Below are 23,170 nucleotides of genomic sequence, written 5' to 3'. Positions count from 1 at the left end.
GTCGGCTGCATGCAAGGCAAATGCCCTACCGGCTGTGCAATCACTACAGTCCAGAGTGGAAGTAAAAAGCAAAAAGTTACATATGCTTTTTGCAATCAATTAAATTTCTGATTATCCGGACACAGAGGCAGTCAATGATTTCATTTTTCCCCTTTAGAATGGAACTAGAGTTATTTCACCCTGATTTTTTATTTAGTTTTATAATTGATTTTGAAAGAATTTCACTTTAAGCTCATTAGTAATAAAACACAAACACCCAGGTTTTGTGAAACCATTGCTGCCCAGGTACTAATAACGGTTGGGTGCTCAGGATATCATTTAGCCACATGCAGTCAAATCCTCTGGCTCTTTGAACTATATATCTGGCTGATCCCCCTGGCATAATTATTAAAAAACATGTATCCTGCACAGTTTACACAAAATAGGTCATATTTTAGATATGGCCATAATAGATACATATTTAAAATCTAGTAAGTACTTTGTTTTTGGACAAGTATAGTTCAATATTGATTTACATTCCTTTTTTTTTTAATTCCAGTGGGGTTCTGTGTTTTAAAGTTTATCTCTTTGAACTGAAAGGCTTTCCCCTTCATGTTTAAAGACTCAGGATTATTGGAGTTGACAGAAGAATTGTTTGGGGACAGATGGGTGGGGGAGCTGGAAGTCATCAGCTTTTGAAAATTCCTTGTGGGTGGCACATCCTTGTTAAATCTGCCCTCACAATAAGCATTAATGGGAGGATTCACATTTGGCCATTATGCCCACATGACTTAGCAAGGCAGTACTGACAACCAACACACATTTTCTTCTCTTCTGTTTGCATATTTGCCACAATCCTCAGCTCAGGGCACAGCCATTGGCAGCACCTAAAATACATGGTCACATGACAAAGATCAGGCTTTGGAAAGAAAGGGAGAGAAAGTGAGTGGAAAGAGGGGAGATTACTGAATATATATTCAGCAAACGGTGGCCTCGACTGACACCTACAAGCATCTGTCTGTTACAAAGCTCTTTAGACTGCTATTTGCTTTGGACTGTCTTCAGAGGAATATCTTTGCTGCCAATGATAGAGAGTTAAAAATAAAATATATCATGAGTGGTGTTTTGGCATTTCCCTTCATTTTCTATCTTCAACATTACTGTTGTCATCCTTTAAAACTCAATCAATTCCACTGATCCAGTGAACAGATGGCATTAATCAACCCGCAAGAATATGCACAAAAGCAATTAGAAATGTAGAGACATGGAATTTATGCCAGCAAATCAATTATCAATGATAGCAAATCAACATGGCACACCCAACTTCTCCTTATTTCTCTTTCCACTTTGCAACCACTGATAATTGTCATGATTTCTATTTTATGCCCCTGCAAGAGAGGGAATGAGAACAGGGATGTTGTGGTTTAATTACACATTTCTTAATGACTACTTCTTACTCAGCTGACAAAAAAAATCCACATAATTTACAGATTAAAATGCATCAGGATGATGGATACCAACAACATATGCTATATGGTGTCATACAAATATGAAATATATCACACTGAGAATATGGTGGTTTGACATTGCCAGAGAAAAACCTCATTTCGGAAAACTGAGCACCTTTTCCACAAACTAGAGCCCTAATTTATCAAAAACAATGAGAGCAGCTTAGAATATATTTTTGTTTTTGCTGTTTGGGTTACACCCAGTGGTGTGCTCAGGGCTTACTCCTGGCTCTGCACAAAGGGATCACTCTTGGCAGTGTGGCAGGACAACAGGTGATGCCAGAGATCAGTCCCAGGTTTGCTATATGCCAGGCAACACACTACCCACTGTACTATGACTCTGGTCCTAGAATATCTTTGATTTATTTCCATTTTTCAAATTGAATCACAGTTAGGTACAGAGTTATGAAGCTGTTCATGATTGGGTTTCAATCATATAAAGTTCCAATACCCATCCCTAAACACATTTCCCATTTCCCACAATTCCAATGTCTAGTTTCCCTCCTGCCTTCACCCCTGCCTGCCTCTATGCTAGACACTTTTCTCTTTCTCTCTCTTTCCTTTAAGCATTATGGTTTATAATGCCATAAAGATTTGCGATGTAATACCTAGAAGGTTATCAGGTATATCCCTTTACCTACTTCCAACATTCAGTTCATTTACAAAATGTCATACTAGATGTCAAACTAGTCCCTGCCCTATCTAACTGTCTTTCACCACCCAGACTCTTGTGGCAAGCTTCCAACCATTGAGCAGTTCTCTTGGCCTAGAATATATTTTAACCACAAATCTGTGCCTTCTGTAAGTTTACTATTCTGTAGAACTCTATGTATTGAATATGGTTGGCATTATTTTCTTTCTGTTCTCTGTAACATTTGCATATCCTGACAGATCCTTATTTAAACCACCATTAATAATAATTTGAGTCATGGTAATTGTCTTTTAACTGAGTTTCGTGCACTACTTTTGCTCAATTAGGTTTCTCTTACCAGAGAATGTTTCATTTTAAATCTACACTGAGTATGTGTTACTTATTTACACTACAAAACAATTCAGTAAGTGTCCATAGTTTAAAAATAAGAATAAAAGAATATCATTTTAGGGGCTGGTGTGATAGTACAGCAGGTATGGTATTTGCCTTGCACATGGCCAACCTGTGTTCAATTTCCAGCACCACATATGTTCCCCTGAGCAACACCAGGAGTAATTCCTGAGTGCAAAGCCAGGAGTAACACCTGTGGATATGCTTTGCCAGGTGTAACCAACACCCAAAAAAAAGACTATCATTCTACATGTTCCTCAGTTACTTTTGGGCAGGGGCAGGGGGTGGAGCACTCTTGGATATGCTCCACAAGGATTACTCCTGGCTCAGTAATTGATTAGGAAACACTCCTGGTGGTACTCAGGGGGAACATACACAGTATCAAAGACAAAATCCAGGTCGGACACACGTAAGGCAGATATTTTACCCTTTTAACTCTCTCCAGTCCCAAAATTATTTCATAAATCTCCTCTTCCTTCATGCAGTGACTCTATCGCTCCTCTATCTCATGCCATCTTAGTAGAAAACTGGTGATAATCTTCCATAACTTTATTTCTTCAGCTTGTTCAGTTTGACCTTAATTTAATTTTGCTATGTTTTGAGGCCACAGACATCTGTACTCAGGGCTGACAACTTGCTCTATACTCAGGGTTTACTCTTGTGAGCACAGGATACTTTCTGGTGGGAGAGGCAGGGGATCAAATCTGGTTTGGCCTTTGCAAAGCAAGCACCCTACCTACTGTCTTATCTCTGTGGCCATGACTTTATAGCTTAGTGTAAATTTCACTTGACATCAAAAGGTTTGCCTTGATGTCCCAGTCATTTCGATATTTCTTTTTATCTTGGGCTGTTTTGGGGCCACATCCAGTGGTGCTCCCGGCTCTATGTTCTAGGGTCACTCTCAGAGGTGCTCTGAGACCACACAACACAGGGGAATGAATTGGAGCAGGACACATGAATCAAGAGCCTTAATCCTTATACTTTATATTACATTTTCTGCTTCTCGTTGTTATAGCATTTACATGATTACAGATTATTTTTTCTGTCTATTAATGTACGAAAGACCTTGAGATCATAAACTATATCCCCATACTCTATCTTTCTAGGGAAATGAGTTTAAAACAGAGGACCTGGGACTAGAGACATGACTCAGTAGTCATTGGCAAATGTCTTGGATGCACAGGGACCCAAGTTTAAACATTGGCACCAAATGCCCTCCACCCTGTCACCATCAAGCAAGCACCACCATGTGCGACCCTAGTGGTCCAGGTACTATATACATGGGCTTTAGTAGCTCCATGTCCTAAGGCCCTCACTTTGAACTCTCTCCCAGATTGACCAAAGATCACTTTGAAGTGGCCACCATCAGGCTCTGATAACTATATAAAAACTTCCTCCTCCTGAAAATAATGGTAATCATTTTATCAAAAACTTTTTTTCAATTTTGAGTTACAAAGACAAACCATAAGCACTTAATCTCCTAATAATAGTTTAAAATGAAGATATCAGAGACACAGAATAATGTGTTCAGGATAATATGATAGGTTTCTAATAGACAATTCTTTATTAATTTACTACTGAAATTCATTGAATATAACTCAAACCTTTCCATCTCATACAAAAACTGTGTGCTACACAGATTTTATGACAACATATTTTATGACAACTGCCATAAGTGATCCCTGATAACATAACAGATTATGTGACAACATATAAGCATTCCCTATAAGCGAACCATATAAGAAATGCTTAATAATACTGTGAAAGAAATCTGTACAATTAGCCCAAACTTGATGCTGAGATCGGATGTACTGAAAGGATATCTCTGTTGAAGACAAAGAATCAGTTGACACATGAATAAGATAATCTTGACAATTAAGTCATGCACTTGTTTGAATATTGAGGTCATCTTCAGTTATACACAATCAAAAGATCTGAACTCTTGTCCTTTCACATTACAGTTCATATTAACATCTTTTTGACATTTCCCAAACAGTAAAACTTGTTAATTAAAACTACATAAGAAATAAATAAAAATGATTCCAAGAGGGCCATGTAAGTATTTTGTGTTTACAAATGAAAATCTGTATTTAGAAACCATTCATTCAATAAGGCATGCATTTGTCCAGAGTTTTATATTAAATGTAGATGTTCATATACAATGTGAATAGCTATGGAAATACAATTGTGATTTATTTGGACAATTGACACAACCTAGAGAACATATTTATATTATGTGTGCACAGTATTAAAATAAAATATACAAAATATATAGGAGTTAGAAGAAAATGTCCAAATGGTGGCATAGACGCTAGTCAGAGTGTGGTCTGTCTAGTTAGGAGAATGTGAGAGAAAAAGAAAAATGCTAGATTGAGGAGAAAGATTATGAGGATAAATGCAAGAAGATAAAATATTATTTTGTGAATTGTGAGAGCATTTCATAAATTTCCAGATTTAGAGATGTGGGAGGAATGGTGGAGATGAAATTTAGCATATTAGGCAAAAATCATAGCATCCCCACAGTGGGAAAGGCATTCATATATTTTATTTCATTGATAAGGTTCAGTTTGATATTTATATATTTAACAAGACATGACGCCATGCAGCTGATGCCAATACAACTTGGAGGGTACATCTACATGTTTGTAATACTGTAAGAGAGGTGTCATAAACTTCATAAATTATTTTGCTTGTTTGTGGAACATGATATATGTTCTCAGAGGTTCCTTCTGTCTCGGTGCTCAGGATCACTCTCAGTTGTGCTCAAGGGATGATGCAGTACTGTGAATCAAAGGTCCAGAATTGGGTTTCTTTCATGTAAAGCATGTGTTGAAACCGTATGAACTATTCCCTCAACATTTCTTTTGAAGCACCTTTTTCTTTACAGTTTTCATTTAAATACAATGATTTACATTGCAATAGAATTTCAGTTATAATATCTTCCAATTCCATACCCCCACTATTATCAGAATCCTTCCACCAATGTCTCAAAATTCCTTCCTACCCATACACCCACCTCCTTGGCAAACTTACCTTGAACGGTATTTAATTATTTTAATGCGGGCCATATGTCTACAATAGTTTTAACATGTTTAGGTGGCTTGTTCTTATTTATTTACTTTTTGTTTTGGAGCCACACACGGCATTGTTTAGGGGTTACTCTGGCTTTGCACTTAGGAATCAATCCGGCCTGGCTCAGAGGACCATATGTAATGACTGGAAATTGAAGTCAGGTTGGTCACATGCAAGGCAAGTGCCCAACACATTGTACTATCTTTCTGGGAACTTGCTTAATTTTGATGAAAATAGTTACCTCACCTCACTTCAATGAAGTGCCCAAGACACTAGACCAGTTTTGTTATGTTACATCAGTCCTGCATCATTTCTCCACCACCTGCACCTAACCCCCACATCCCACCCTCCCTCCCCCCACACACATACACCCACCCTCCACCAGTCCTCACTTGACATTCTCAGTTCTGTAATTCAGGATCAAGACTTTTCCATCATTTGATACCTTCCATTCCTTTGCCCCATATTTCTATATACCACAGGTAAGGGAAATCATCTGATATTTGTTCTTTTCCCTCAAGTTTTTACTATAGTCACCCAGAAAAGTCCAAATGGAATGACCAGTGGATGACCAATGGGTAACATCAGTAGTCAAAGGTAAAAACACACTATGATGAATTAGAATTTTGATAATTGTTTGTCCCAATTTCTTGACTCATTATACAAAGATAATAAGAAAAAATCTATAATATTTACAAGACACCAGGCAGAAAGTGTCAGAGTTCTGATAAATAAAGACAGATTCTCTTATAAATTAAAAATGTCATTATTGGCTACAAATGAATGCACTGAAGCTTCACAATAAACTCCTGTTGAGGAAATAATTACTGTGTTCTGGTCTTTCCAGTAAGTAGATTCCACCTTCCAGTATAGCAGGATAATTAACGGTGTATAAATAGGATATATTTAATAGACTTCTTACATATAAGCTAATGGACTTCAGTTTACCATGCAACGGTTTTGGGTTCATTTCAAATGCTATAACATTACTCTGTATTGTAACAAATGGGTACTGAGTAGTTGCAAAGGAAAACTGGATCCCATTAAATAAAGAAAAGTCGATTGGGAAGAGAAAAGAGATAAGAAGATATCTACTCTAACTGTATATCTTACAGTGATTCAATTTTTAAAAAATGAAAATTTTTAAAGAGGAATAGAAAAAAAATGCAATTTAGAGAACAGTCATTCATTATTAAGAAGAGTCACATAGTTAATTCATAATGCACAACTTTCCTCTGTATCCTTTTGTAAAAATGACTAGTCTAGATTTCATTCACATTTTTCTATTACAGAATGTAAATCTGCCTTTGAAGATGCAAAACAATGGGAAGAGAAAGGGGAAAGAATTCTTATGGATTTCCCATTCAACTACAGGAAACTCTTTAGGACACTTCCAAAGGAGCATTACATGACTGTTCAAGTATGCTACGCTAATGTCACAGTAAGTAAACTGCAAACATTTTCTTGCTTAAAATCAGCTGGATCTTTCTTTGTATTACGTACTGATTGAGCTTGTATATAAGCTTCACATAACTTAAGACAATGCCTCTCCTTATTTGAAGATCTTTATGAGTAGGAATGACAATTATATTTTAAATGAACTGTAATGAAAAAACTAAAACCAAGTTTTTGGGTTGTTTTTTCACCAAAACTAATGAGGAGGGGGAAAAAAGCAAAAGAAAACAAAAATCTCAGATGTATGGCAGTCAAGATAAGTGCACTTCCTAATCATACACCATTTGTTTATTGTTAAATATAAAGTGACTAGTGTTTAGGTAAGGGCTTCATGCATTATATGCATCTTCTGAATACAAGTTATCATGTTATAATACTTTTCCAATGAAGCTATTATCTAAGGAATGTCCTCAGTTAAATAACCACTTGTTCTACTGGGAATATAAAAATTTCTCAATTGTTGCTTTTGTTTTATTTTTGTGTTGGGGGCACTCTCAGTGGTGCTCTGGACTTATTCCTGGTTCTGTGCTCAGGTCCTCACCTCTGGTGTGACTCTTGGTGGCGAAGTATGTGGTGCTGGGAATTGAATCAAAGTCAGCAATTGCCCTACCCAGTATATTATCTATCAGTTTCCTCAACTGCTGCTTAATACCTAAGCATGTGATCAAGGACAGTCTGATGAGCATTTGACATTTTAGTTATGGCATAACTGGATTATAAAACTGTAGCATTTCAAACTTCTGGTTTCACTTAAGTCAGCTATCAACTTAAATTATATCTTTTTGGCTTATAGAATCTGATATATCTAAAATGGTTTTTCATGTAATACTGGCCTATCATATCTACATTTGAAATTAACAAATTCCCTCAGGATAAACCCAGAGGAAGTGTTATAACTATTTAATATCCTGAAAATCTGAAATGAGGGAATTTCCAGGTTTCTATTACTTTTGGATAATTACATTCTATGCAAAGATTCATAACGTCCACACAGTAGTTGGACCTCTAACCTGACTTTATTCTAATTTTATTTAATTAGAAATATATAAAACCTACAATTGGACAAGAAGTCATTTATCCCTTGCAGGTAAATTATAACATTTTGGTCAGATTATGAGGAAATAATCTTGTATTTACTTGATATACATTCTACAAACACAATTAATAAAACATTATTAAAATAATGGAAACCAACCACTAAAAGTTATGTTTTAATTGAACAAAGTTTGCCGTGATTCTAGATGTCATGGAGAAGTTTTGGTTAATAATTTATTTTAATATTAAAATAATAAATTATATAAAATATTAATTTAAATATAGCAGGAATAGTCTTGAGAAAAATAGTTTCTTCAAGTAATAAAAAAACTTAGGGAAATGGATTGAAAAGAAATGTATCTTATTTAATATCTACTCCTAAATGTTAATGAATAGTTTATAAATGGTAAATCAATGCCCTATATTAAATGTATAAAGCATGTAGAAAATAGAAAACCTGGAAGAATTGGAGAATATTAATTTATATTTCTTAGAGCTTCTGTATTACAAATCCTAAAGACTATTATGATGTACTGAGTTCAGAAATGATTTTCTTCTGGTATTCTATTGTTCGCTGAACAAATACATTTTGTCTGCATAATATAAACATATATTATTATTATTTATAACAATAAACCCAAATAATTTAGAAATTTACATACAATTGATTGAAATGTTGAATGTAAATGGAGTTAATTAAACAGTCACTGATGAAATAATAAAACTCATCATCACAAAGTTTACTATAAATATTCAGAATCAGCTTCATTGTTACATCATCAATTATAAGTATGAACCTTACATACATGCCACTCAAGGGTTTGGAGAATAATTATAACATATTGACCATGCTTCAATTAGTTCACAGAAAATGATATTGGACAGTTTTTAAATATTTTTTTTGCTCTTAAGAAAAAGGGAAAAGTACCAAGCAAAGAACTACAAATCTATACAGTTTGCTATATTCCTGTACAGAATTATTTATTTATTTATTTATTCCTCATTCCATCACTGAATTTTCAAAAAATATTTTCAGGTAGGCAAATGTGTGAAACAAACCAGCTATTTTCCGGCCACACCTTTGCATCACTAGGATGATACTGACCTCTAGCGGTCCAAGAGACAGAGTCTAGTTTGCTCCATGCTTTTCTAAAACTACTTAGATTTTATTTTTTTGGAAGCACCATGGAAATCATTCCACTTAAAATAAGAAAAAAAAAAGACAAGAGCAGGAAGAGGGAGGTGTAATAGGAGGAGGAAAAATAGCAGATTCTAAACTGTTCCTATCTACTCCCTAAAATAATTTCTAAGCTAAGACCATTTGGATCTTTTAGAGTAGTTGACCTCTTAAAGTGATCTCTTTGGATACAAACTTTAATACAATTTCTACAATGTGTTACCACCAACAATAGATTCCCAGTCTCCAAAGATGTCAACCACACATTAAAGTATTAGCTTTCCTTTGGATTTTCCATGAAATAGCACTTCTCCAGTCATTAAAGGACTTAATTCTGAGTTAAACATCTCTTGTTTAAGATCCTCTTGGATTTAAGAAAGTGAAGAGTGTGGTAGAGATCTCGAAGTAGTAGTAATCTTCTTACTTTTATCTGACAATAATGGTTTAGCTTGTGTAGGTTTGTGTGTATGTGTGATATATATGCACATGTATATATCTATATATATGTATGTCTATATATACATATGCATTATATATTATATAGGGTTGTAATAAGGTTAAACTAGTCTGAGATTCATGGTGGGCTTAGCAGACAGAGGAGCAAGCATCCAAACTTTAGAGACCTTTGTAAACCATCTTTAGAAACAACACAGATGGCTTACTTGCATTCTTTCTCACTTAGGAGTTTCAAGAACTGGAAAAACTTCCCTTCTTTGCCTAGAGAGAAAGCTGAAGAATTGAGCGTAAACCTCTGAGAGCTCCGGTGATGTATTCAAGTTTGACATACTGAATTCCTTAAATACACAGCACTGTTGGCGAATCCCTCGTGTCCACCCTATTCAATGAAATGCCCTGCACTTGCAGAGCTTAGAGCATGGACAGCAGAGCATACAGTTAGTGCATATTCATTATGTGTTCTTCAGCACAAATATTTTGGGGGTGGAATGTGCATTAAAACTCTTGCTTCTGGAATGGGGGCAGCCATTGATCCTGTTTAACTACAGTGGGCTATGACTCTTAGGCCAAAACTCCCAATCCTGTATAACCAATATCCATTGGTTGGAGATACCCCAAGCAGAGCCCCTGCGGAAAGGAGAATTACAAGCCATGTATTATGAAGCACTGGGTTTACTGCAAATATCAAGCAGCTGCATTCAGAGACCAGCCTCTGTCTCCAAGTGCTTTGACTGGCAGGATCACTATCCCTGGAAGCTCAGTCATCAGTGTATACAGTCTGAACCCGGGCCCTTCTAGGGGACAGTGGGGACGGGGGGGACGGGGGGATGGCTAGATGAAATCCGTCAGACGTAAAAAAAAAAAAAAGTCCCTGGCAAAAGGCTAAGAACCTCCTTTTCTTCTCCTGGAACTTTGAGATTGAAGAAAGACGGGAAATCTAACGGGGCTAGTTCATGCTAGCTAACTTTTGGGATGATTTGAGTAATGGAACCACACCGATCAGCATTCATTCACCCCCCCTCTTTCCCTGGGCAGGAGCAAATGCAACTGAACATGCTCGGACAGTTGAGTGTCTTTCCAAAGGCTGGCGTTACCCACTTCACTACCCGTCCCCAGCTCCCGGTACTCACAATTTGTCGCCGTTAATCCCAAATGCCACAAGCCGGAAAACAGCAAAGTGAAAACGCTGGTGAGCCGTGGTACAGAATCCATTTCCCCCGGGTGCGCGGTTACCTCCCAAACGGATCCCAAATTCTCAGGCGCCAGACGCGGCTTCTTCTTCTTCTTCTTTTTCTTCTTCTCCTCCTCCTTCTTCTTCTTTCTCTCTGTCTCTCTTTCGCCTCTGCACCGCCTGACCCCCTCCCGCCCCCCCTTAGAGAAAGCCCGGGCTGCTTCACTCCATCCCGTGCTCAGAGCGCTACGGGTGAAGCAAAGGTCCTCTCTGAAGCTGCAGCGAGTCTCCCGCAACTGCCTCTCGCAGGACTCGCCTTCCTCGCCCGCCTCCTCCTCCTCAACCCCCCGCCTCCTTGAAAGGTGAAAACCCAGACCCAATTGTAACAGTCTCCGCGCTTGTTGGACGGCCGCATCCACCGAGCGGAACGCGCGAGCTGGAATCAGCACCCGGCGGGAGGACAGCTCCTTATAGGCGCGTCGGCCCGCGCGGCGCCGCCCCCGGCCGGGCCCGCCCCGCGCTCCCCTATAAGAGCGGCCTGGGCGGGTCTTCGCCGCGCTCGGGCGCGTTTCCTCCCCGGCTGCCCGGCTGCCGCGGTGCGCTTTGGCTTACCTGGGAGGGGAGAGGGAGAAAGGGGTCAAGGAACCGTGCTGTCTGTCTCTCCTGCTCTCCCCCACCTTTTCTCCTGGCTCCTCCACCCCTCTCTTTGGTATGTCAGTTAGAAAAAAAAATGCCGAGATTTAAGCCAGGTTTTCGAAGAACGCTGATGAAGGGATACTCAAAGGAGTTGGAAGACAACGCATTAGCAAGAGGGAATTTCCCACGGAAATCTTGGCAATGAGCTAAGGAGGTGCTCCGCCCCATCCTTCTCTTTCTTTCTCTCTCTCTCGCTCGCCCGCTCTTTTTCACTTTCTCTTGGGAGAGGGAAGATGAAGGTTGCGATGGAATCGCCCCTCGTTTGTTCCCTAGTATGGGATGCTGATGGATGTTGCTAATCGTGGGGATTCTGATGTAGAGGTTAAGCATTATGTCCGCTCCCCTGCTTCTCCGACCCGCACCCTACACCCGTCGCTCAGCCTTGGCACCGGCAATCCAAGCCTTCGTCACGCTCCTGGCTGTTTGCTCGGAGCTATAGGCAAGTACTGCAGGGTGCTGGGTGCTTTGGCTTTCGGACTTCACGTTGTGGGTTGGTGTCTAAGAAAGGGAGAGTGAGGAAGAGATAAATCGGGTGGGATAATCCTTAGGAGTGAACATCGGGGGTCCTGGTGGGCCCATCAGATTTCACATCTGAGGACCCTACTGGAGGAATTAAAATTTCACAGGGGGAAAAAGAGTAGTTTTGCTAGAGGCTCCGTATTAGAAACCCTAGTTCTGTCTTTGCTTCTAGTTTACATCTGTGGACTCTCCTGCTTTATCATAAATCAATGCATTTTGTTTTTACTGGAAGATGTCAGAAAACTGTCAAATCTCAACAAAAGAAGGGGCCATAATCATTTTTCCTACGTGAGGCTTGAGATTAAGTTAGGGTAGAGTCATATCAGAGGAAGTTGATGTCACCCCTCCAGGGACCACCCCCTTTCATCCCCTGTAGTGTAGATATGTAATTATTTTCACCCTGTATGCATCCTTTAATTAACCTTGATCTTAATTTACCTGCAGCACAGTTACAGCGGACTGACAGAGTTTTAGGCAGTTTATGAATGAATCCTGAGATTAACCTTGTGGTTTGGGGTAGAGTTGGAATCGTATCATTGGAACCCTAGAAGAGTCGACTGGATTAGTGATAGTTGTTTTACTAAGAGAGGTAAAAATAATTTATTACATAAGTAAAACACCCTCTTATTAAGAATAACAAGTAATCCTCTTGTCTTCCAGTTCTGATGGAACATAATTATGTAAGATACTGGATGTTTGAACTTTTCAAGCACTAAGTTTAGTTTTCTGGTTCGGAGAAAAGCAATATCCAAGAGATCAAGACATGTCAAAGCTGAAATGATTCAGAAAGCTTCCTTGTTGGCAGGGCCCTGGTTGAGGGGAGAAGATACTGTTCTAGTCATCTTGGGCTGTCTTCTCAATTGAGTACCCAAGAGGTGCTGTCACTGAGTCTTGAATTTTGAAGACTCCAAATTTTGAAAAAAAAATAAAAACCTCTATGGCTGATTTAGGCATTTAAGAAAATGCGAGTCATTCTTCAATTGTATTTGGTCTTTAACATTTAGACATTTGAAAAATTATAGCATAATTTAAGCTCATTTTAATTTTTGACTGAACCTATTCATTCCCCATCATACCTAGAAGCAAACATTTATTTTTCATTGCTACACATAAAAAGCCTTTTCTAAACATATTTACATCTCTAAGTAACATATGCTGTTCTTTGATTATATTTAATCTACATGTAAATGCTATATATGTCTAATTTGCACCAAATTTTATGTTTTATCATTTGGATATATATAAATAATTCACATTGATGGATGCATTATATTTAATTGTACAAATATGTCACATTAATAATTCTACTCATAAATCCATCTACATGTCATTTCTAGAGTTTGTTTTTTCTAATATATTTTAACTATACCATCTTTATCTACATTTTAAGATTCCTCAAATATGTTTTTCAAACACTTAGAATAGAATTTCGGAACATGCCTATCTTCAGCTTAAATAGGTATTGCTAGTTGGTCTATAAAATGCTTTTATAAATGTGTACCCCCCTCTTACCAGCAGTGCATATTTCCCCTAGCTCCTTATCCTTACCAACATTCCAACACTTCTCTTTTTACGAATGGAAAAAATGACACTTAGAGAACAAAGGTTTTCAGTCACTGAATTTAATGTTCCACTACATTATCCCACCTTCTATATCATTTCCAAAAAAAGGCTATCTAAAATATCCCACTCTCCAAATAGAAAATGTTTTCTTATGTTTATGGCCAAATGCCTTACAATTAATCTATTTGTCAGTAAGATGTGGTTGCAGTATATATTAAAAGGCGATCAGGGAAATATGTTACCAAGAAGCCTCAAACTGTGAATAATCTTCAAGTCATTATAAATAGCACAACTTCTGCTTATGGGCATCTAAATACAGATCTAGTGATAGTTTATAAATTTCACCTAATTTAAAGTCCTATTTACAGTTGTAAGCTTTCTTTCCTGTTAGTCAAACACACCTGTTCTCAGAGCAACTTTCAGCTTTAAAAAGCAGATATTTGTCTAAGATTTGTTAACATTTCAGTAAGAATACTTCAGCACTGAATGTAGTAAGGGGCAAACAGCTGTTCCTCTTAGACAATAGTGTAAACAATGCCATCTTCTGGGGGCATTTTGCCAGCAAGTCTTTATTAGCTGTAGAATATTAATCACTATCAAAACTTTCCTGTCAGATTGATATTTACCTATTTACAAATTGATATTTACAAATTGACATTCCTTTTTAAACATTTTAATCATATAAATCCACCATTCTTATATTGACATTGAAGCTGAATAATCTCCCCTTTGCTCATGTTGCCTAAATATAGATGAATTAGTCTACATGCAGTGCACTTTGTTTGAGGAAGCTTAAAATTTCTTCATTTATTAAGTAGATTAAATGGAAATGGGGAATGAGGAAGGTCAGATCATTGATGTTCTCGTATGTCCAGACATCAAAAACCATAAATCCATCTCTCAAGTCAAACTTTTATCATTTTTTTAAGTTTGATTGAAATATATAATACACAGGATATTGTCCCTTTGCTTTTTCCCTTGAACTTTCCCACTTCTTTTCCCTTAGTGGAGCAAAAGGGAAAGAAGCATTCATCAACTGGAATCATAGCCTTCGAATATTCAACAAGTGGTTTGCTTCATTGATTTTGTAATCTTCCAGTGAGGCACATAGAAAGCATGCTTAGGCATCTGCATTTTATAGATAAGATCCTAAGAGAATATAGATACTGACATGTTGAATATCACATAGAATTAATGATTCCAACCCTAATGGCACTTTAAAATGCAAAACACACAATATTTCCTTTATAAATCCTGTTGTTACAAGAAAACTTATAGCTAAAAACATGATTAAAAGGGGTAGAATTTACATTGGTGACAAAGTTTTAGTACTGGTGCTTTTTGATTATTAATTATTTTTTAATTTCATACATTATCATTAGATATAAAATGGATGTATTACTGCTACTGACAGTCATACCTTCCAAAAAGTATTTAAAATATTGTTGTGCCATTAAACTAGTATGATTTTACTTTTATCTTTTCTTCATTTTTAATACTTTAGTTTTTTTTCTGGTTTTATAGTCAGTGACAGGGAACATGCTGCAACAAAAGGTAATATAAAATAGAATTCTAAAAAACAGTTCTTATGGAAATCAAGACTACATGGAAAAATGTGATGTAAACAAATTAAGAAGTTGAGATAATAATACAAGTCAGTTTTTGATTAAGTGCCAAATAGCTCATATAATAAGTGCTATAGAAGTTTTTAAATTGACAAAGATTGCTTCCTCTGGGAAGAAAAACTTGCATTTGGCATAATGAAATGATTCTCTTTGTCTCGTTGGGTGTAAAGGGATCTGAGTCATCCTGGGCTATGAAACTTGTTATTTAAAGCAGGTTAGGTTAGGACAGATGTATTTGCCAAAACTGAAAAGTCAAAACTTAGGATAAAGAAGTTGGATTAAAATTTTCAAGAGAAACGAATTTTCTATGATAGCAAATGGACATAAACTAAGTGCTAAACAAATAAAGCACTTGGACATCTCTTTACAACCAATCAGTACTACCCCTAACTCAAACTTATTCTTATTTGGGGGTGCAGAAGGAGGCTATTCCATAGTCAGTGGTGTTTCAGGACTATTTCATCTTTGTATTCAGGAGTTACACAAGACAGTGCTCAGGAGGGATCTCTTGATGGTGTTTGGAGGACCTCTCTGGTGGTACAATTCCAACCTGGGTTGGCCACATTAAAGACAAGCTTTCTCTGTATAACCCCTTCAAACTCTTTCTGAATGCAGTACATTCATCCTTGACAACACAACTTGTCATCTTTTAGGATTGATTTCCATCAACTACAACCTTTTACTTATTTTTTGTGGGGAGGGGGCACACTCAGTGGTGTTCTGGGCTTACTCCTGCCTTTGCATTCAGTAATCACTCCTAAAGATGCTGGGGAACCTTATGGGGCGCTAGGAATTGAACCAGTTGTTTGTGTGCAAGACAGATACCTAGATTGTTATACTATTTCTCTGACCCAAATATAGCCTTTTAAATGTCTTTACCTACAATGCGTGTTTGTTAGTTGAAAATATTCCACACTCTTTATCCATATTACTCTTCTCAGCTGGCTAGTTTTTATTTCCACATGAGTCCAAATTCAGCTGACATTAGTCTCTTGAGGTCTCTACTGCATAATGTTTCTGGCCACAAGGTTTCCTGAGCAGTTCCTTAATAGTTCAAATTTGATTCTTCAGCAAACAAAGCAAGTATCCAAGAAAAGTTTGCAAATAAATAATGATAGAAATGAACAGAACTTAACAATTTTCCTCTTTTATTATTATTTAGAGGCCTATGTGAGTTGCTTGGAAGCTGAGTCACCTCCCAGTGGTTCAATGTTTGGCACAGGAGTTCCATGCTTGGAAGGACAAAGGCCACCCAGCATGCTTGGGAAGGCCACCAGGACTACACACAGAATCTTGAAGTGCCAGAAATATAACTCAGCCTCTCTCACTGATGCTATCTACATTTTACCTTGTCAGATACTCGCAGGTCATTACCTGATGTCACTTCCCCACCCACCTTCACTTACACCAGTATTCAGAGACATCTTTAGGCCATTGATCCTTATTTTACTGTATCACACTGTATCACTGCTATCCCGTTGCTCATCGATTTGCTCGAGCGGACACCAGTAACATCTCCATTGTGAAACTTGTTGTTGCTGTTTTTTGCATATTGAATATGCCACGGGTAGCTTGCCAGCCTCTGCTGTGCAGACAGGATACTCTCCGTAGCTTGCCGGCTCTCCAAGAGGGGTGGAGGAATTGAACCTGGGTCTGCTGCATGCAAGGCAAATGTCCTACCCACTGTGCTTTTACTGTAGGAATCAAATTGTCAACTACATGTAAAATCAATAAGAATTAAGCTTAGCATAATTTTGATAGTTTATTCTCCTAAAATATATTTGTCAAATATTTTCATTTATTCTTTGAGTTGTTGACCTCAAAATGTTGCTCAGTTGGGGGCCACATGACCCTTGTGGGCACCCATAATGTTCTGAGGGAACTGAAGGTGAAAACTCGTATCAGTTGTGGGGTATGTCACAAGATTAGGGGCCAAAGAGTAGGATGGTGGAGCACAGGATGGAAACAAAGCCAGAAGAACACTGGAGTTGAAAAAATGTTGAGAAAAACTGAGTTTTCATCAGTAATCCCTGAAAATATTCTGGTGCCTCACAGGGGAATGTATCACAACAGGTGAAAAATGCTGCTCTTGTTGCCTGAGAGATAATGCAATAGGTTGGATACTTGACTTGCACATGCTTAACCCCAGCTTGAACCTTGGCACCATTTATGGTTCCCCAAGCACTGTCTGAGAGTGATCCCTTAGCACAGTGAAAAGTAAGAAAAGAGCACTGCTGGCTTGGCTGTAGCCTAGAACTATAAAAAGTGATAAAGGGGCTGGAGTGATAGCATAGTGGGTAGGGCGTTTGCCTTGCACGCGGCTGACCTAGGTTCAATTCCCAGCATCACATATGGTTCCCTGAGCACCACCGGGAGTAATTCCTGAGTGCAGAGCCAGGAGTAACCCCTGTATATAGCCAGGTGTGACCCAAAAAAAAGCAAAAAAAAAGTGATAAAAATTATAGAAAAATGCTGTTTGAAAGTATCAGTATAATTAAATTTACACATACTCTATCGTGCCATATTTAAAAACATAGCAGAAAAATTAATCTTTCTTTTACTTGATTCTGGCTTTCTCTGAACAAAGTTCTGTCTATAATCACAGAATTAATTCATGATATAAATCCTACTTTAGGAGAATGCTTTTTGGGGTGGTTTAATGATAAGAGTGCTGCGATTGCAATCAGAAATTATGTGTAATTTCCAGGGTTTTGAAGTTTCCTTAGATATGAGACACTTAGTGTATAGACTGGTTACTCTGAGAGTCACTTTTCACAACTACAAATTATCAATTGTGATGAATATTGGCAGAGGTATTTTCACATAGTAAATTGAATTGAACCATACATACAAACTTTTGTTGCATAGACACAAGTTATAAATATTATAACCTCAATAAAATCCTTACCACTGGATTTCACACACATTTCACTTATTTGTTCATTCTAAAGTGAAAATGCATGCACAGAACCTAAAATGACCACTTATTGGGGCTGGAGTGATAGCACAGCGGGTAGGGCGTTTGCCTTGCACGCGGCCAACCCGGGTTCGAATCCCAGCATCCCATATGGTCCCCTGAGCACCGCCAGGGGTGATTCCTGAGTGCAGAGCCAGGAGTAACCCCTGTGCATCGCCGGGTGTGACCCAAAAAGCAAAAAAAAAAAATGACCACTTATTTTATGGCAAATATGCATATCATATTACTCAAAGATATTACAGTAAATGAAGAACATTAATTTATGTATCATATATTATATACCTATATTATATAATTTGGTTTCGGTTGAGTAAACAACGTAGAACAGGTGGCTTGATCTTGTCTTCAAGTTTCTCATTTTTATAGTTAGTAAGTAATGAGAAATAAATACAAAACTTAGGAGTGTTTATAGGAGACAAACAACTTCAGAAATATTTCCTCTTCTGGGGGAATATATTTCAAGTTCCCTATGGATGGTTGATATGCTAAATAATATTGAGTCATGTAAATGCTATAATTTTTGATAGATGCATATCTGTGATGAAGTTTAATTTATAAATGATGCACAATAAGAGATTAAAATAATGATAAAATAGAGAAAGTATATATAATAAGTATGTCAATATTCTCTCTCAAAAATTATTATGCACAATTATTTTTATTACAACGTACTATAATTAGCTGAGACAGCTGAGAGAAAACTCTGGTTAAGAGATGACTATCTTAAATGTTATAGTTTTTAAACCATCAACGTGGCAAACATTATCAGTGTCTAATCAACAGCCATTTTCAACTTCTTTATTGGTTGCCAAATGTAATGCTGAAGGTATCATGGTTTTACTAAATCTACCGCAGAAATCACATTATCTGGACAACATTACCAGTGCAGTAAATTATATATTTAATAATGGAAACACAAAGGAATGATGCTCTCCTTCAGAGAGATTATCTGGTACTTGCTATATGTCCCAGAACTGAGAAAAGGGAGTAGGATATGAGTTAATATCATGTTTTCCTATATTTTCCCCACATTATGGACACTATCTCACAAGGCCAGTTTTGTAACTACAGTAGTAAACGTGGGAACCTGAGTTCATGGCCAACAGAAATGATGAGGGGCAGGGGGAATCAAAGATTTTATGGGTCTTATTTATAACATTATAACTTCTACTACCCAGGAACAATGTCTGTATTGTTTAAGTCTCTGCCATCTATGTTCTCTAGAGGAAAATGAAACAATGTTTATTAAATATCAACCTACACTAGGCAATTTCACTTTGTTTTTTCTTTTACAATTTATGGCATAATACTGTGGGAAGTATCATTAGCTACATTTGGCAGATAAGAACACTGAGACTTGTGAAATTTAAATATCATTGCCCAAAGCACAAAACCATTAAGTAGGAGTAGAGAGATTTTGATTCCAGAATCTTTCCAGAGTCTTGGCATACTCTCTGCCTCACAAATGTTACAAAGAAAATAGCACTGTAGCACTGTTGTCCTGTTGCTCATAGATTTGCTGGAGTGGGCACCAGTAACATCTCCATTGTGAGACTTGTTGTTACTGTTTTTGGCATAACTTGCCAGGCTCTGCCTTGCGGGATATTCTCAGTGGCTTGCTGGGCTCTGAGAATATCTGTGCTATTGGAGCGATAGTATAAAGAAAATAAAGCTACTGAATTCTGTGTGTGTGTGTATGTGTGTATGTGTGTGTGCGTGTGTGTTTAATCTGATCACTTGAGTTCCAGTGTGAGTGACAACTATTTGATTTCACTATCAAAAATCATTTTAAGATTATTTAGGACTTCTTTGTGTCTCACAGGGAATTGCTATGTCAAAACTTAATCTACTATTAATTACCAAGTTGTGAAATAAAAATGAAAAAAGAGCAAGAACCAGTTCTGTTCCAGCAGCACACATCTTTAAGTTAGACAGACATCAAAGTAAGAATATGAGATATGTGATAATCTCTATTATTAAATGCTCCTACATTTAAAACTAATCTACAAAGGTGTATATATTTATAGAAAATAAATTATTTGGAAAGAGAAAGAGCTAATTTCAAAGTATTATTTAATTATGTAATCTAATCCTTGACATTTATGTACTTTTATCCCTTTTGATTAAATCAACATAATAAACACAATGAAAAACACCTGTGATTTGCTTTTTATTGACATTCTTAATAAGGTGGAATGAGTGTTAGTCTAGAGACAGCAGGGGATGTATGGAAGAGTAGGAAAGGGGGAAGAAAAACAATGAAACAGATTTGAAACAGAGATGTGGGAGACTGTAGGTTGTTGATTTATGGCTTATTTGAAGGAAAGTAGAGAGGATAAAAGAGAAGGCCAGAAAACAAATCAGTAACTTAAAAAAAATTCTTTGTAACTCTGAGTAGCTTCTATTAACATATCATTCAAAGGGCTGAGGATATAACTCAGGCATAGAAAATATCCCTTGCATGCATTAACCCTGGATTTAATCCTAAACACAAAAAAAAAACAACAAAGCAAAGTTATCCACTAATTCCCATTCATCACACCTCCCTATTCCAAGCCTTTGCTAATTAAATAACATTTAATAATAGCAATAACATATCATTCAAGACCAGGAATAATAAAGTTTATAAGCCAACATTTAAGTACAATTCATAACATAAGTATTTTAATTTTAAAATTGTGTCACAATATATGTCAATGTTACATAGGTGTATTTCAATACTTAATGTAAATTTCTAGTAATATATTTTCAGGGTGATGGATATATTATAAATGGGATAGACATTTCTATTCCTTCTTTATCGGTCTTTTTATTTCAATTTCCTATGTCTCACTTTAATCACTATTTTCTAAGTACCTTCTCTATGCTAGGCTTCTCTGAGGCACTGAATATACTAATTTACTTGGGAATAGTATGTGGTTCGAAGGAGATGATGACATAGACATAAAGGCAAATATGTCTTCATATAGAAGGACCTGCTATATGGTAAATATACATTTCGATTTGGAATAAATTAAGCTATTTTAAAAGTTAAAATAATATATGGAGACAACCTAAGTATTCAACAAAAAATTGTTAAAATAAGGTATTGGTACTCCAATAATTAATTAATTAATTATGTGATCCACTAAACTGAAATGTGTATTGATTAATTCACATGTAATTTCTCTACTTAGGATCCTCATAAATTTTCCAATATCTAACTAGATATTTGTAGTACATATTCAATACTTGCTCTGCAGTTTTATATATGCATATATACATACATATATTCATTTATACACATATATATACATATATATTTATTTTTTGGGTCACACCCAGTAATGCATAGGGATTACTCCTGGTTCTGCATTCAAGAATCACTTTTGGTGGTGCTGGGGGTGGGGGGGGGCGGCAGGGGAGGAACCATACGGGATCCTGGGAATTGAACTCCCTTGCAAGGCAAAGTCCCTACCTGCTGTGCTATCACTAATATATTTCAAGAGGAGAATTGGTCAACAAGTAATCCTTTGTTCCAGGATTTTAGTGCCACCATTTATGATGCCCTGGGACTTATCTTATATCTGAACTAGGATGTTCTGAACTAGGATGTTCCCCAACCCAGTGATGCCACTGTTAAACCAAGGTCTCTTACGTGTAAAACATGTTTTCCAGCCCTTGAGCTATCTCATTAACCTTGTTTCTTATTTTTGAATTGCACATATATTTCTACATTATTAATTTCTGAAAGAATAATGAAAAGTGATGTCTTGTGACATGCAAATTTTATGAAAGTGAAATTTCAATGTCTGTAGAGTTGCCTTTAAAAAACTAGCTCTGTTAATTTGTTTATAGGCTGTTTTTTTTTCTTTGCATTTTCATAATTAAGTTTCTGAAGAAACTATGTGGACAGTAAGACCTAAATTATTAAAATTAATATGCTTGTTATAGTACATTAAGTCTACATAAGAGTAGAATACAAGCTACAAAATTATTACACAGCATAAATTCAAATTTTTTCATTCATCTATTAAGAAATTCTATGTCAAAACAGTTTGATGTGCTTGATACTATAGGATGGTTTTATTGATAAAATAATTATCTTTAGTGTTGGAAAATATAGATTGTATATGTAGATTTGTTGGTGCCAATAAGAGAGTTATTTTTGGTTGTGTATTTTCCTGTTATTATGCTCTTAATATTCCCTAAAAGCAATTATCAATGAATGCTTCTAAATTTTATAATTGTTGGAGATTTTTTATTTCTTACCAAGAAAACTTTTGATGTTCATCAATGACTACAAATTTTCATGTTTGCATATATTTTGGGTCTTATTTTATGTTATATAAGTCACAACAAATTAAGCATATAAAATATAAATTTCATGTAAAGAACATGTAATTAGGGTCATGTACTAAAGAGAACTCCACAGCTAGAACACATGATTTGTATGTGGAAAAAACAGGTTCAATCCACAGTATCACATCACACATCAAGAACTGAACTAGAACTGACTCTTGAGTATCACCAGGTATGGCACCTGAAGAAATTAAAGACTTCCATATATGTTTTTATAAATTTTTTATTGAATCACCATATGAAAAGTTACAAAGATTTCAGGCTTAAGTCTCAGTGATACAATGCTCAAACACCCATCCCTTCACCAGTGCCCATGTTCTACCACCAAGAACACCAGTATACCTCCCGACCTCCCCCCCCCCGTATAGCTGATAATTTTCACTTTACTTTCTCTTTACTTTGATTACGTCCAATATTTCAACATAAAACTCACTATTATTATTTGGAATTTCCCCCACAAAATCAAACCTGCTGAAAAGGCAGCATTTGATAATTTGTTTTCTCTTGCTGAGAATGAAGAAGTATGATGTCGCATGGCCGCAATAGTGGCCACG

General features: G+C 36.7%; 1 protein-coding gene across 1 annotated transcript in view; it reads right to left on the bottom strand.

The window, feature by feature from the left end:
- Nucleotides 1-11,353, bottom strand: part of CNTNAP5 (contactin associated protein family member 5) — a 932,137-nt gene extending 920,784 nt beyond the window's left edge. The window contains exon 1 of the mRNA XM_055120538.1: nt 10,855-11,353. Coding sequence (XP_054976513.1) covers nt 10,855-10,936 — 82 coding nt within the window. The 5' untranslated portion in view covers nt 10,937-11,353. The remainder of the gene's footprint in view (nt 1-10,854) is intronic.
- Between the last annotated feature and the right edge of the window lie 11,817 nt (nt 11,354-23,170).

The sequence above is a fragment of the Sorex araneus genome, chromosome X (assembly GCF_027595985.1).
Source record: "Sorex araneus isolate mSorAra2 chromosome X, mSorAra2.pri, whole genome shotgun sequence".
NCBI classification, from domain to species: Eukaryota; Metazoa; Chordata; class Mammalia; order Eulipotyphla; family Soricidae; genus Sorex; species Sorex araneus.
This window is presented reverse-complemented; position numbering and strand designations above follow the sequence as displayed.